Below are 17,515 nucleotides of genomic sequence, written 5' to 3'. Positions count from 1 at the left end.
TCTAGCTGATCTGGTGTGTAATCATTAGTCTAAATGGTTGCAAAACGTTCCGTTTTACTACTAAACAAGTGTTTCTATTGGACAAATTCAGGTAGGTCCCTCCCCGTTCCGTTTGCTTCCGTTTAAGATAAGATTTGCAACAGAATCGGCGGAATGATACACCCCTAATCACCCACACACGTTCATTTTCATAGCAGCCACGTACAGCATCATCACTTTGCTTGTTGTATAATTCCTTCTTGCATCTACGCGCTCTCCTCCTCTCACCTTTTCCCTTTGCTTATGGACTTCAGTGCGCAACACAACAGCTGCCTGTGACCAGGCGCAAAAACCTATCCAAGCCAAAACCTCACGCCATAAATGCTTACCTCTACACAGCCTACATCGTTGTCACCACATTAACGTTGTCAATACACTTGAACTAATGCGTTAGTAAACCCACAATCAGCAAGCAGATCAGTAGTTACACTGGAGGGCCACGTTGGCAATAAATTAATAAAACCGAAAGCTTACCATGACTTGGAAGAGTTGCGGTGTTGGATAGCCTTAGCCAGCTAGCTAACATAAATAGCATTCTGTTTGAGGCAGGTTGTTGAGTACGCTAAATTAGCTGCATTAGCTAAGTAAGTGAAACGTAAACTAAGAAGAAGAAAAAAATACAACGAAATATAGCTAGCTCTCTCTTTCTGCTGCTTCTCCTTTTCAACTATTGTCTTTCTCTCTCTCTCTCTCAAATACTCACCACACTATATGCCCTGCAGTGCTAGCTAGATGTAGCTTATGCTTTCAGTACAAGATTAATTATCTGATCCTTTGAGATTGGGTGGACATGTCAGTTCATGCTGCAAGAGCTCTGATAGGTTGGAGGACGTCCTCCGGAAGTTGTCATAATTACTGTGTAAGTCTATGGAAGGGGGTGAGAACCATGAGCCTCCTAGGTTTCATATTGAAGTCAATGTATCCAGAGAAGGATGGAAAATAGCTGTCTTTGGCTACACCATGGCGCTACTCTAGAGGGTGCTGTTGAGGTTACTTTGGACCTTTATTGCAAAAAACAGTGTGTTTAAATCAATTATTTGGTGACGTGAATATATGTAGTATAGTTTTATCTAAAAAGGATAACTTTTGTAATGTTTCACTATAAAAAAATTAAATTCATTTAGGAGGATGGTCCTCCTGTTCCTCCTCTGAGGAGCCTCCACTGACACACACACACACACACACACACTGGGTACAGTCAATCTCATGAAAAGACCCAGACGGGCTGCACAGCAGGGTTTTTTGCCTGCGGTTTTTCCCCTAATCCACTGTTAAACCACCATTGACTTAGCTGGAATGACATTATGAGTGATCTTTGATATGTAACAATGAGAACCTGGAGGCCGGTATTAGTTCTCATGGAGACACTGTTCTCACGGTCTTGCTAGACTAGTGTCATTTCACACTAGTTATAGTGCCATATGTAAAGCACTTTGTGAACTGTTGTAAAAAGGTCTTTATAAGTCAAATTCTATTGATTCATTGATTAAACCCTGACTCTCTGTCCTCTGCTTTATACAATGTGATTATTGCTTGATTTACTGATTGATTCATTGATTCATTAACACTCCGCCCCTCTCTGTCCTCCCCTCAGCCACCCTGTATACTTCCTGTATCCTGGTGGGCATCTTCATCAACAGTAGTGTACCCATCTTCTTAGAGCTCTTCATCGAGACTGTGTACCCCGTGCCCGAGGGCATCACCTGTGGCGTGGTCACCTTCCTCGGTAACCTGGTCACCGGCTGCCTCCTCTTCTTCCTCACCTTCTACAGCACAGGTAAGACCGACAGGTCGAGCACAGGTACAGCACAAGATAGAGCGAGATATAATTAAATGAGAGGAGACAGGTCTAGAGCAGTGTGTCAGATTCAAACCCAGATCAAGAGGTCCAATGTGCCATCCATCTCCACTGAGGATAATTTAAAGAAATAGATACATACAATAATTAGCTTTCGAGACCTTTTAAGTTATAATATTTATTTAGATTACAATTAAAAACACTGTTTTATCTCTCCCAGACTGGCATTCCTTGTCTGAGTCTTGCGAAGCTTAATATGAAATATGTAAGCACAGCACATAACAGAAAGGACAGAATATCTCTTACCCTCCATCATTTTCCTGGTTTGAATAGAAGCAGGTCGGGAGCCTGTAGAAATATAAACTCAGTGGAGCCGAACCATCAGACCTCCTCTCTGTGTGTTCATCCCAAATGGCACCCTGTTTCCAATGGGCCCTGGTCAAAAGTAGTGCACTATGGAGGGAGTAGGGTGCCATTTGGGAAGAAACCTCTGTTTCCCTCCTCTTTTAGCTGAGCTCCATTCTGTTTGCAGAGCTCCTCTGGCTGATTAACCTTCACTGTAAGGTCAGACACATCACAAAGCCAATCAGGTGGAATGATGAATAATGCTTAGAGAAACTTGACAGGATTCCCCTCTCAAACCCTCTGGAGTAAATAGATAGAATATACTGTATACATATACATATTTATACGAACTGCATTACTATTCATGATATTCACACACACACACACGCATGCATGCACACAAACAAGTACTCACACACACTGACAAGTCCCCCTGGTGGTAAGCTGTATGAACTGACAGATACAGCTGTTGCCTGCCAACTGTATTCCGTCCTGATCTACTGTCTGGCTGGTCCCTCAGAGTACAGGTGGTGGATAGTCAGTCCTTGATTAGGGTGACCACCTTAGACCAGAGGTTCTTTCTCCACTAACAAAGCTGACACCCGGACAGTGCATGTTCACCTATTTGACCGCGAGTGTTCCTGTTCCACCCGGCAACAAGCAGAAAGGGATTCAGGAGATTGGACAGGTCGGGCAGCAGAAGCAGAAGCCAGGTGCTGGTGAATAAACATCAGTTTAGGGACCTTTAGACTGTGATTCTAATCACTAGCGGTATGTGTAAAGTTTCCTCAGCATGGAGCGAGCTAGTGATTTAATCGTGAATTACCCATCAGTATAGATACATGCTTCCCAAATAGCACCCTATTCTCTTTATAGTGCACTACTCTTGACCAGGGCTCATAGGGCTCTGGTCAAAAGTAGTGCACTATATTAGGGAATAGGGTGCTATTTGGGACGCAGCAACAGTGTCAAATGTCGACAGCCTTGCGGCGTCAGATGCAGATCAGCAAACAGATACAGGCCTCATAAAGTATAAATGTTCCCCCTTCTAGTCGGTGGTGGTGAATGACAGCCTGGTGGATGTGTACAGAGGGGTCTGTTTGTGTACTGGAGGCTGGAGGCTTGAAGCTGGAGGCTGCCTATGTGGTCAGAACTGAGAAGGGAACAGTGTTGGCAGCTTCCTCTCTCCCTCTGACATCCAGGAAGATTCAACCGAGATTAGAGAACTTTGGCTCAGCTTTAGCTTTTCAAATCTGACCTTGTTGCGGTCACAGACAATAGTGTGGTTTCTGTTACCCATTGGTCTCTCTCTCTCTCTCTCGCTCTCTCTCTTTCTTTTCTGTTCTGAGTGATGCTCAGAGGCTATACCCAGCTGAGACTGGTCTGAGATCTGTAGTTATGGGCCCATACATCTTGAGTAGCAGGCTCTTGTGATATTCCTGTGTGGACTGCACACTCTTGATGACTGCCAGTAGCTCAGCCCTTTATAAGTAGAGAAGTTGGTGTTCCTCAGGGCTCAGTGTTAGGACCAATTAATATGATATTTACATGTCCCTAGAAATGTAGAGACCATTGGTTTAGATACTAGTTGAGATACTAATAACTACAGCTAAATCCAGCTCGTTCATGGTGTCTGTGTCCTGTTGATCAATCTTTGTGGATGAACTGAGGAGAACATTCTACCACCACTAACAGTATGATAGCATTCCAATATTTTCTCTCCTACCTCTAATTCATCCTTCATTAATTTCAACCTTATACCGTAATTGATGTGACAGATACAGTTGAAGTCGGAAGTTTACATACACTTTAGCAAAATACATTTAAACTCAGTTTTTCACAATTCCTGACATTTAATCCTAGTAAAAATTCCCTGTCTTAGGTCAGTTAGGATCACCACTTTGTTTTAAGAATGTGAAATGTCAGAATAATAGTAGAGAGAATGATTTATTTCAGCTTTTATTTATTTCATCACATTCCCAGTGGGTCAAAAGTTTACATACACTCAATTAGTATTTGGTAGCATGGCCTTTAAATTGTTTAACTTGGGTCAAACGTTTTAGGTAGCCTTCCACAAGCTTCCCACAATAAGTTGGGTGAATTTTGGCCCATTCCTCCTGACAGAGCTGGTGTAACTGAGTCAGGTTTGTAGGCCTCCTGGCTCGCACACGCTTTTTCAGTTCTGCCCACACATTTTCTATAGGATTGAGGTCAGGGCTTTGAGATGGCCACTCCAATACCTTGATTTTGTTGTCCTTAAGCCATTTTGCCACAACTTTGGAAGTATGATTGGGTTCATTGTCCATTTGGAAGACCCATTTGCGACCAAGCTTTAACTTCCTGACTGATGTCTTGAGATGTTGCTTCAATATAACCACATAATTTTCCTTCCTTATGATGCCATCTATTTTGTGAAGTGCACCAGTCCCTCCTGCAGCAAAGCACCCCCACAGCATGATGCTGCCACCCCCATGCTTCACAGTTGGGATGGTGTTCTTCGGCTTGCAAGAGACACCCTTTTTCCTCCAAACATAACGATGGTCATTATGGCCAAACAGTTCTATTTTTGTTTCATCAGACCAGAGGACATTTCTCCAAAAAGTACGATCTTTGTCCCCATGTGCAGTTGCAAACCGTAGTCTGGCTTTTTTATGGCGGTTTTGGAGCAGTGGCTTCTTCCTTGCTGAGTGGCCTTTCAGGTTTTGTCGATATAGGACTCGTTTTACTGTGGATATACACTGCTCAAAAAAGTTAAGGGAACACTTAAACAACACAATGTAACTCCAAGTCAATCACACTTCTGTGAAATCAAACTGTCCACTTAGGAAGCAACACTGATTGACAATACATTTCACATGCTGTTGTGCAAATGGAATAGACAACAGGTGGAAATTATAGGCAATTAGCAAGACACCCCCAATAAAGGACTGGTTTTGCAGGTGGTGACCACAGACCACTTCTCAGTTCCTATGCTTCCTGGCTGATGTTTTGGTCACTTTTGAATGCTGGTGGTGCTTTCACTCTAGTGGTAGCATGAGACGGAGTCTACAACCCACACAAGTGGCTCAGGTAGTGCAGCTCATCCAGGATGGCACATCAATGCGAGCTGTGGCAAGAAGGTTTGCTGTGTCTGTCAGCGTAGTGTCCAGAGCATGGAGGCGCTACCAGGAGACAGGCCAGTACATCAGGAGACGTGGAGGAGGCCGTAGGAGGGCAACAACCCAGCAGCAGGACTGCTACCTCCGCCTTTGTGCAAGGAGGAGCAGGAGGAGCACTGCCAGAGCCCTGCAAAATGACCTCCAGCAGGCCACAAATGTGCATGTGTCTGCTCAAACGGTCAGAAACAGACTCCATGAGGGTGGTATGAGGGCCCGACGTCCACAGGTGGGGGTTGTGCTTACAGCCCCACACCATGCAGGACGTTTGGCATTTGCCAGAGAACACCAAGATTGGCAAATTCGCCACTGGCGCCCTGTGCTCTTCACAGATGAAAGCAGGTTCACACTGAGCACATGTGACAGAGTCTGGAGACGCCGTGGAGAACGTTCTGCTGCCTGCAACATCCTCCAGCATGACCGGTTTGGCGGTGGGTCAGTCATAGTGTGGGGTGGCATTTCTTTGGGGGGCCTCCATGTGCTCACCAGAGGTAGCCTGACTGCCATTAGGTACTGAGATGAGATCCTCAGACCCCTTGTGAGACCATATGCTGGTGCGGTTGGCCCTGGGTTCCTCCTAATGCAAGACAATGCTAGACTTCATGTGGCTGGAGTGTGTCAGCAGTTCCTGCAAGAGGAAGGCATTGATGCTATGGACTGGCCCGCCCATTCCCCAGACCTGAATCCAATTGAGCACATCTGGGACATCATGTCTTGCTCCATCCACCAACACCACATTGCACCACAGACTGTCCAGGAGTTGGCGGATGCTTTAGTCCAGGTCTGGGAGGAGATCCCTCAGGAGACCATCCGCCACCTCATCAGGAGCATGCCCAGGCATTGTAGGGAGTTCATACAGGCACGTGGCGTGGAGGCCACACACACTACTGGGCCTCATTTTGACTTGTTTTAAGGACATTACATCAAAGTTGGATCAGCCTGTAGTGTGGTTTTCCACTTTAATTTTGACCTCCATGGGTTGATACATTTGATTTCCATTGATAATTTTTGTGTGATTTTGTTGTCAGCACATTCAACTATGTAAAGAAAAAAGTATTTAATAAGATTATTTCATTCATTCAGATCTAGGATGTGTTATTTTAGTGTTCCCTTTATTTTTTTGAGCAGTGTAGATACTTTTGTACCTGTTTCCTCCAGCATCTTCACAAGGTCCTTTTCTGTTGTTCTGGGATTGATTTGCACTTTTTGCACCAAAGTACGTTCATCTCTAGGAGACAGAACGCGTCTCCTTCCTGAGCAGTATGACGGCTGCGTGGTCCCATGGTGTTTATACTTGCGTACTATTGTTTGTACAGATGAACGTGGTACCTTCAGGCGTTTGGAAATTGCTCCCAGGGATGAACCAGACTTGTGGAGGTCTACCATTTATTTCGGAGTTCTTGGCTGATTTCTTTTGATTTTCCCATGATGTCAAGCAAAGAGGCACTGAGTTTGAAGGTAGGCCTTGAAATATATCCACAGGTACACCTCCAATTGACTCAAATGATGTCAATTAGCCTATCAAAAGCTTCTAAAACCATGACATCATTTTCTGGAATTTTCCAAGCTGTTTAAAGGCACAGTCAATTTAGTGTATGTAAACTTCTGACCCACTGGAATTGTGATACAGTGAATTATAAGTGAAATAATCTGTCTGTAAACAATTGTTGGAAAGATTACTTGTGTCATGCACAAAGTACAGTGAGGGAAAAAAGTATTTGATCCCCTGCTGATTTTGTACGTTTGCCCACTGACAAAGACATGATCGGTCTATAATTTTAATGGTAGGTTTATTTGAACAGTGAGAGAAAGAATAACAACAAAAAAATCCTGAAAAACGCATGTCAAAAATGTTATAAATTGATTTGCATTTTAATGAGGGAAATAAGTATTTGACCCCCTCTCAATAAGAAAGATTTCTGGCTCCCAGGTGTCTTTTATACAGGTAATGAGCTGAGATTAGGAGCACACTCTTAAAGGGAGATTTCCTATTCTCAGTTTGTTACCTGTATAAAAAGCCTGTCCACAGAAGCATTCAATCAGATCCCAAACTCTCCACCATGGCCAAGACCAAAAAGCTCTCCAAGGATGTCAGGGACAAGATTGTAGACCTACACAAGGCTGGAATGGGCTACAAGACCATCGCCAAGCAGCTTGGTGAGAAGGTGACAACAGTTGGTGTGATTATTCGCAAATGGAAGAAACACAAAATAACTGTCAATCTCCCTCGGCCTGGGGCTCCATGCAAGATCTCACCTCGTGGAGTTGCAATGATCATGAGAACGGTGAGGAATCAGCCCAGAACTACACGGGAGGATCTTGTCAATGATCTCAAGGCAGCTGGGACCATAGTCACCAAGAAAACAATTGGTAACACACTACGCCGTGAAGGACTGAAATCCTGCAGCACCCGCAAGGTCCCCCTGCTCAAGAAAGCACATATACAGGGCCGTCTGAAGTTTGCCAATGAACATCTGAATGATTCAGAGGAGAACTGGGTGAAAGTGTTGTGGTCAGATGAGACCAAAATCGAGCTCTTTGCCATCAACTCAACTCGCCGTGTTTGGAGGACGAGGAATGCTGCCTATGACCCCAAGAACACCATCCCCACCGTCAAACATGGAGGTGGGAGCATTATGCTTTGGGGGTGTTTTTCTGCTAAGGGGACAGGACAACTTCACCGCATCAAAGGGACGATGGACGGGGCCATGTACCGTCAAATCTTGGGTGAGAACCTCCTTCCCTCAGCCAGGGCATTGAAAACGGGTTGTGGATGGGTATTCCAGCATGACAATGACCCAAAACACACGGCCAAGGCAACAAAGGAGTGGCTCAAGAAGAAGCACATTAAGGTCCTGGAGTGGCCTAGCCAGTCTCCAGACCTTAATCCCATAGAAAATCTGTGGAGGGAGCTGAAGGTTCGAGTTGCCGAATGTCAGCCTCGAAACCTTAATGACTTGGAGAAGATCTGCAAAGAGGATTGGGACAAAATCCCTCCTGAGATGTGTGCAAAGCTGGTGGCCAACTACAAGAAACGTCTGACCTCTGTGATTGCCAACAAGGGTTTTGCCACCAAGTACTAAGTCATGTTTTGCAGAGGGGTCAAATACTTATTTCCCTCATTAAAATGCAAATCAATTTATAACATTTTTGTCATGCATTTTTCTGGATTTTGTTGTTGTTATTCTGTCTCTCACTGTTCAAATAAACCTACCATTAAAATTATAGACTGATCATGTCTTTGTCAGTGGGCAAACGTACAAAATCAGCAGGGGATCAAATACTTTTTCCCCTCACTGTAGATGTCCTAACCGAATTGCCAAAACTATAGTTTGTTAACAAGAAATTGGTGGAGTGGTTGAAAAACGAGTTTTAATGACTCCAACCTAGGTGTATGTAAACTTCCGACTTCAACTGTATGTTGGTGTGGAATTCAAGCTGCAGAATTCCATATAAATCTTTGCCTTTTCAAAATCCTCCCCACTCCCTCCTACATTTAAAATGGGCGATTTTAGCCTCAAAGATGTTCATTTATTTGTTGGTTATGGTTCATTTTAAATTGTCTGTTACTGCCCACTGCCAAAATAACTAATTCCGAAGCACCTCCTATTTGAAATAGACACAGTCATATTAAATGACGAAACAGTCTCAATGTCTACCCACCGAGTCAGAATATTCTGACACTAATAGAAAGTAATTATTCTCATTTTGTTTCATTTAACATTTTATGATTTCATTTCGATGAGTTAAGTCATATTTATATCGGATAAATGTCAGCCAGCTCCATTCCCCTTTCCCCTAAAAAAAACAGCTGAGGAAAGTGAGAGTGGGAGGACTAAATCAGTCTGAAACGAGACGTCCATTTTAAACGCACCAGCATCATTGGCCACAATTAGGAATAATTGCGGCAGCGATAAGTGACTTCTGCTCGCGACTCAGCGTCCGTGCGTGTGTGAGTTTGTGTGTGTGCGTGCGTGTGTGTGTAAGGCTGTGGCGGTCATGAAATTTTGTCAGCCAGTTATTGTCATGCAAATGCAGCCGGTTTCACGATAATTGACCGTTGATTAACATTAACACATTCAGCATCTCCAGGCCTCCACCCATACAAGCCGCAAACAAGACGCTGATGCGGGCATTGTACATCTACATTTTTAAAAAAAGTCTAAGAAATCAATTTAATGTACACCATCACAAAAAATCCATAATTTGTTTTAGGCAGGTCTAAAGAAACATTATGATATGATGAAAATGTATTTCATGTTCTTCATTTTAGAAGAACAGAATATGAGTTGGCCTACTGTATGTTATCTGGCTATGGCTTTTTCATTTAGCAGACAAGATATGCTTATAAGTCCTGTGCCATTATTTTATATTATATGATTTTATAGTAAGAAGGATATAATTGAACTTTTTCCCATTCCGGAGAGAGTGTGCATATGAAGTGGCTATGTTGAGCGTGAAAGTGATCATTTGAAACAGGTCATATACGCTAGATTCTGAGTTATTTGGCAATTTTAGTTGTGAACGATAGTTGTGAACGATAGAATGTCTTAGAAATCAAAACTTATATGGGCTGCATGATGTGACTATAGGCTATTGATGATTTGAGGAAGTCACAAAAAAAAGCTTGCATTCTGTTCCTTGCCTCAGGCTGCACACACTGTTCTCTCATCAATCGATAATATTTTCACCCATCAGACTATTCTCAATTTAATTTGTCTTTACTAATAATTATCTAATGGGCAGGAATAGGGGCAGGAACATGTCATCCGTATGTACTCGAATAGCGAATAGAGGCCATTTTCCCACAGTTTGTTTTTCAATCATGCCGGCTAGGCTACTCCTGTTTTATAGCGGAGCATGTGCTTAATATGAGCAGCTGATTAATAAATATAGTACCAGCTGATCCTCCTCTTTTTAGTGGCAACCATTAAAACTCTGCTTTCACACAGGATTGAATATAGAAATGTCTGGGCTTATAGGAACACTTCTTTCTCTCCACGCATCAACCACTGTTTTAGGAGCATGCAGCCTCTCGCTGCGCGACAGGTGATATTCCGCCCATCCAACATCTGTATGCCATGGGCTCTCCAACCCTGTTCCTGCAGCTACCCAGTGCTTAATTTGGGAAACCAAGTGAATTATGTTCGGGAACGTCGATAGTAACATGTTTTCACAACGAAACATATTTAATTAAACTGTTGACAGCCCCTCTCTCTGCGCGCTCGAGAAAGGAATGAAGGAGAGAGAGGAGGAGATGGAAACGCACGGTGGTGAGATATTCTGTAGCTAAAAGTAATGTCAGCCTATTAATTATGAAAATATAACAAAATCCCTACTACTAGGCTATTCAAATACAAATTCACTGTAATTGTAGGCTAACTCTGTAAGCCGCCTTACACAATCAATGGACCAACAGCATTGCCCGGCCACCAGCTCTGCACCCTCTGCTGCAACTTGCCCATGCCCCCCCCCGCTTCTCTTTCACACAAATCCAGACAGCTGATGTTCTGAAAGAGCTGCAAAATCTGGACCCCTACAAATCATCTGGGCTAGATAATCTGGACCCTTTCTTTCTAAAACTAGCCGCCGAAATTGTCGCAACCCCTATTACTAGCCTGTTCAACCTCTCTTTCGTAACGTCTGAGATCCCCAGAGATTGGAAAGCTGCCGCGGTCATCCCCCTCTTCAAAGGGGGTGACACTCTAGATCCAAACTGTTACAGACCCATATCCATCCTGCCCTGCCTTTCAAAAGTTTTTGAAAGCCAAGTCAACAAACAGATCACCGACCATTTCGAATCCCACCGTACCTTCTCCGCTATGCAATCCGGTTTCCGAGCTGGTCATGGGTGCACTTCAGCCACGCTCAAGGTCCTAAACGATATTATAACCGCGATCGATAATAGACAGTACTGTGCAGCCGTTTTCATTGACCTGGCCAAGGCTTTCGACTCTGTCAACCACCGCATTCTTATTGGCAGACTAAATAGCCTTGGTTTCTCAAATGACTGCCTCGCCTGGTTCACCAACTACTTCTCAGATAGAGTTCAATGTGTCAAATCGGAGGGCCTGTTGTCTGGACCTATGGCAGTCTCTATGGGGGTGCCACAGGGTTCAATTCTTGGGCCGACTCTTTTCTCTGTGTATATCAATGACGTCGCTCTTGCTGCTGGTGACTCTCAGATCCACCTCTACGCAGACAACACCATTTTGTATACATCTGGCCCTTCATTGGACACTGTGTTAACAAACCTCCAAACGAGCTTCAATGCCATACAACACTCCTTCAGTAGCCTCCAACTGCTCTTAAACACTAGTAAAACTAAATGCATGCTCTTCAACCGAACGCTGCTTGCACCCGCCCACCCGACTAGAATCACTACTCTCGACGGGTCTGACCTAGAGTATGTGGACAACTACAAATATCTAGGTGTCTGGTTAGACTGTAAACTCTCCTTCCAGACTCACATTAAGAATCTCCAATCCAAAGTTAAATCCAGAATCGGCTTCCTATTTCGCAACAAAGCCTCCTTCACTCATGCTGCCAAACATGCCCTCGTAAAACTGACTATCCTACCGATCCTTGACTTCGGCGATGCCATTTACAAAATAGCCTCCAACACTCTACTCAGCAAATTGGATGTAGTCTATCACAGTGCCATCCGTTTTGTCTCCAAAGCCCCATATAATACCCACCACTGTGACCTGTACGCTCTTGTTGGCTGGTCCTCACTACATATTCATCGCCAAACCCACTGGCTCCAGGCCATCTATAAATCACTGCTAGGCAAATCCCCTCCTTATCTTAGCTCATTGGTCACCATAGCAACACCCACCCGTAGTCTGCGCTCCAGCAGGTACAGTGGGGGAAAAAAGTATTTAGTCAGCCACCAATTGTGCAAGTTCTCCCACTTAAAAAGATGAGAGAGGCCTGTAATTTTCATCATAGGTACACGTCAACTATGACAGACAAATAGAGAAAAATAAATCCTGAAAATCACATTGTAGGATTTTTAATGAATTTATTGCATTATGGTGGAAAATAAGTATTTGGTCACCTACAAACAAGCAAGATTTCAGGCTCTCACAGACCTGTAACTTCTTCTTTAAGAGGCTTCTCTGTCCTCCACTCGTTACCTGTATTAATGGCACCTGTTTGAACTTGTTATCAGTATAAAAGACACCTGTCCACAACCTCAAACAGTCACACTCCAAACTCCACTATGGCCAAGACCAAAGAGCTGTCAAAGGACACCAGAAACAAAATTGTAGACCTGCACCAGGCTGGGAAGACTGAATCTGCAATAGGTAAGCAGCTTGGTTTGAAGAAATCAACTGTGGGAGCAATTATTAGGAAATGGAAGACATACAAGACCACTGATAATCTCCCTCGATCTGGGGCTCCATGCAAGATCTCACCCCGTGGGGTCAAAATGATCACAAGAACGGTGAGCAAAAATCCCAGAACCACACAGGGGGACCTAGTGAATGACCTGCAGAGAGCTGGGACCAAAGTAACAAAGCCTACCATCATTAACACACTACGCCGCCAGGGACTCAAATCCTGCAGTGCCAGACGTGTCCCCCTGCTTAAGCCAGTAAATGTCCAGGCCCGTCTGAAGTTTGCTAGAGTGCATTTGGATGATCCAGAAGAGGATTGGGAGAATGTCATATGGTCAGATGAAACCAAAATAGAACTTTTTGGTAAAAACTCAACTCGTCGTGTTTGGAGGACAAAGAATGCTGAGTTGCATCCAAATACCATACCTACTGTGAAGCATGGGGGTGGAAACATCATGCTTTGGGGCTGTTTTTCTGCAAAGGGACCAGGACGACTGATCCGTGTAAAGGAAAGAATGAATGGGGCCAGATTTTGAGTGAAAACCTCCTTCCATCAGCAAGGGTATTGAAGATGAAACGTGGCTGGGTCTTTCAGCATGACAATGATCCCAAACACACCGCCAGGGCAACGAAGGAGTGGCTTCGTAAGAAGCATTTCAAGGTCCTGGAGTGGCCTAGCCAGTCTCCAGATCTCAACCCCATAGAAAATCTTTGGAGGAGGTTGAAAGTCCGTGTTGCCCAGCGACAGCCCCAAAACATCACTGCTCTAGAGGAGATCTGCATAGAGGAATTGGCCAAAATACCAGCAACAGTGTGTGAAAACCTTGTGAAGACTTATAGAAAACGTTTGACCTGTGTCATTGCCAACAAAGGGTATATAACAAAGTATTGAGAAACTTTTGTTATTGACCAAATACTTATTTTCCACCGTAATTTGCAAATAAATTCATTAAAAATCCTACAATGTGATTTTCTGGAAAGAAAATTCTCATTTTGTCTGTCATAGTTGACGTGTACCTATGATGAAAATTACAGGCCTCTCTCATCTTTTTAAGTGGGAGAACTTGCACAATTGGTGGCTGACTAAATATTTTTTCCCCCACTGTATATCTCACTGGTCATCCCCAAAGCCAACACCTCCTTTGGCCGCAATTCCTTCCAGTTCTCTGCTGCCAATGACTGGAACGAAATGCAAAAATCTCTGAAGCTGGAGACACTTATCTCCCTCACTAACTTTAAGCATCAGTTGTCAGAGCACTTTACCGATCACTGCACCTGTACACAGCCCATCTGAAATTAGCCCGCCCAACTACCTCATCCCTATATTGTTATTTATTTTGCTCATTTGTACCCCAGTATCTCTATTTGCACATCATCTCTTGCACATCTATCATTCCAGTGTTAATACTAATTGTAATTATTTTGCACTATAGCCTATTTATTGCCTTACCTCCATAACTTGCTACATTTGCACACACTGTATATATATGTATTTCTGTTGTATTTTTGACTTTGTTTTGTTTTACCCCATATGTAACTCTTTGTTGTTGTTTTTATCGCACTGCTTTGCTTTATCTTGGCCAGGTCGCAGTTGTAAATGAGAACTTGTTCTCAACTGGTTTACCTGGTTAAATAAAGGTGAAATAAAAAATAAAAATAAAAAAATACATTCTCTCCCAGACTCATGGATAGAAAGTTTGGAGCGTAGCATAAGGTAACCAGCCCATCAAGTATGCATAATAATAAAGTCCATACTCAAAGGTGACTAGAATTTGTTTAATGTTGGAGCATAGACTAGACCAATTATGTACCAAAGACATCTTAAATCAGTTATTTTTGTTAAAAAATTTTTTGCCATGCATAATATGCGGTAGGCTACTAGGCTATGTATTGTATAAAGGCACAATCATTATTTAAATTCTGGGTTTTTTTTCTGCCGTTTGTATATAGTCCTATGCATATCCATAAGCTCTAATATGCATGTGGTGTTTTGAATTAATCATCACCTTAGAAAGCGCTGTACATTTAGTTGTGTTATGCTTTGAAACAACATCCACAATGACCATGTTTTCCACTCAGTTTCAACCTTTTGTTGAACTTCTTTCTTCAAATTGATCGATCACAGTGAGGTGTGTTTTAAAAGCGTGATAGTGTTTTGATGATAAGTGTTTGATGTGATTTTCGAAAGCATTTGCATTGATGTCAGTGGTTAGAGGGACAATAGAACGCTGAGTACCAGGCCATTAGCAACCTGACTGTCATTAGCGAGTTGGGTATTACCAACACATGTCCAGAGTGCATAAGAGGAGATTACCGTGACTCAACAGTCTTGGAATTTTACTGCGGTCGTGACTCATGACTGCAGGTGTGGCAGTAATACGTTCATCACAACAGCTCTATGCGTGCATAAGGTGAGGTGTCAGAGCTAAACGCCCGTCTGTGTCTGGCCTCGACGCCCTCCCCCCAGGCCCCCGTGTACCTGCTTTGTGTGCCAGCCTGTGGGTGTTTGCAGAGTTTTATGTTTTTCCACTCCCTCCCGCTGGTGAGGGCTATTTCACAGCTTTTAGACCCTCACTTCTGAAATCAACAGAGACAAAGACAGAAGGGGAAGAGACAGCTGCAGTCGGACCCCTAATTATTACTACTGTGACTGTTAAATATCAGTTAACAAATACACTGAGTGTACAGAACATTAAGAACACCTTCCTAATATTGAGTTGCAGTCTATGTCATGGAAAGAGCAGGTGTTCCTAATATTTTGTACACTCAGTGTAGAGCTAGAGGAAGAAGTGAAAACATCATTTAAATTGGCCTTTCTAACTGTCAGCTGGGTATTATCACTGACCTACTGGAGCTATGATAGCCTGTGAGGAATTGCATCATCGTCTCTCTCCCCAGAGGCTCTTTCCTTATTAATGTTCAGAAAGGGAAGTTATGTCCACTCCTATTCCCCTGTGATTTGCTGTTCAAGCAACTCCAAAGAGTTTTGTTTTCTCTCTTACTTTCCACACACTGCAGCCCCGCCACTCCTCACTCTCGAGCCAGTTAGCCACTTCTTTACCACCGGATACCTGACTGGACTAGCTGAGATATTCTGTTGGTTGGTGGGCATACATAGACACATTAGCATTCATTCAGACTCTACACCAATTCGCACATCTCTCCTCCCTACAGCTCTCCTCCCTCTCTTCAATCTAAATGGATGAGTCTGGGGCAGGCAGGCTGTGGAGACAGAGCTGTCAGATAAACACAACTCCCTTAACCTGCCACAACACCAGGCAACAGGTTACTGAGCTAACCTGATTAATGAGTGTGCTACTTCAGGATGAAACATCCTCCACCTCTTCACTTCTCTTTCCTCTCTCTCTGCCCACTGAGCTCTGGACCCACAGATGTTCTCTCTCTGCCCACTGAGCTCTGGACCCACAGATGTTCTCTCTCTGCCCACTGAGCTCTGGACCCACAGATGTTCTCTCTCTGTCCACTGAGCTCTGGACCCACATATGTTCTCTCTCTGCCCACTGAGCTCTGGACCCACAGATGTTCTCTCTCTGTCCACTGAGCTCTGGACCCACAGATGTTCTCTCTCTGTCCACTGAGCTCTTGGCCCACAGATGTTCTCTCTCTGTCCACTGAGCTCTGGACCCACAGATGTTCTCTCTCTCTCTGTCCACTGAGCTCTGGACCCACATATGTTCTCTCTCTGCCCACTGAGTTCTGGACCCAGAGATGTTATCTCTGTCCACTGAGCTCTGGACCCACAGATGTTCTCTCTCTCTGTCCACTGAGCTCTGGACCCACATATGTTCTCTCTCTGTCCACTGAGCTCTGGACCCACAGATGTTATCTCTGTCCACTGAGCTCTGGACCCACAGATGTTCTCTCTCTCTGTCCACCGAGCTCTGGACCCACAGATGTTGTGTCCAGATGTTCAGAGACTATTCCTCTCTAACTCACCCCTATGTCCCCTTCCCATCTGGGCACTCTGAATGTTCTCTGTGTACCCCGTTGTAGGTGTAGGCAGCCAGCATACGTGAAAGAATAAGCCAGAAAATTACAGTTTTTTAAATCCTGTCTGCAATGCACCCTTGTCTCCTTCACCTTACCCTGGTGGAGTGGTGGATCCTTCCTGGCTGACTCACTCAGAGATTTGGTGGAGGGCCAAATCATAGAATTTACCCAAACAGGCCAAACAGCTGACCTAGCCTGATTCTCACTTTTCACCCATTGATTGAGCCACTCACTTCAGGGGCAAATGATCAACTGCATTATTGGACCGGCCTTCTGAAATTGAAATGCTCTGCAGGGGGAATTATGGTGCGTGCTCTGCTCAGTCCCCAGGGGTCAGTGAGTTTTGATCTCATTTCTCTATATTTAGTACTGCTGGTTCCTGCTGGTCCTTCATCAGGGCTCAGCTAGCTGCTGGAGGCCTGTCATCTTCTGCCTTATCAGGCCGTGTGGTTCCCCTCTTAGTGGTGGGGATGCTGGGCACCCCGATCACTGTCTCTCTTTCTGTTTCTCTCTCTTTCTCTCTCTCTCACCCACACCTCTGTATCATGTTAGAGGGCATGCCTAGTACTGTGCAGCTGACTATATCTAGCGATTTTTTTTCCTGGGGCAGTAACAGGAAGTAATGTGTGCATCAAAATGTATGCAGCTCTACCGCTGTGTGTGTGTGTGCATGCAGGAGTTGATGTGTGTAGATGGAGGTAGTGTAGAACCATAGCTCACACCAATTAGTCCCACTCTCCACCTGGCTTTCCATAACCTCTTCATTACAGTCCTGCTGAGCTCTAAGCTAGGGCCACCTGAGCTTGGAACAGGAAAACAGGGGG

The 17,515-nt window shown here is 44.2% G+C and overlaps 1 protein-coding gene across 2 annotated transcripts in view; it reads left to right on the top strand.

Annotated features, from left to right (window-relative positions):
- LOC311128995 (solute carrier family 49 member 4 homolog) overlaps positions 1-17,515 on the top strand; it is an 87,175-nt gene that overhangs the window by 64,337 nt on the left and 5,323 nt on the right. For both annotated transcript variants that reach the window (XM_084161227.1, XM_084161228.1), the window contains exon 8: positions 1,634-1,816. In XM_084161227.1, the coding sequence (XP_084017353.1) occupies positions 1,634-1,816 (183 nt within the window). The remainder of the gene's footprint in view (positions 1-1,633; positions 1,817-17,515) is intronic.

Source organism: Coregonus lavaretus, assembly GCF_964263955.1.
Source record: "Coregonus lavaretus genome assembly, chromosome: 5".
Taxonomy (NCBI): Eukaryota; Metazoa; Chordata; class Actinopteri; order Salmoniformes; family Salmonidae; genus Coregonus; species Coregonus lavaretus.
This window is presented reverse-complemented; position numbering and strand designations above follow the sequence as displayed.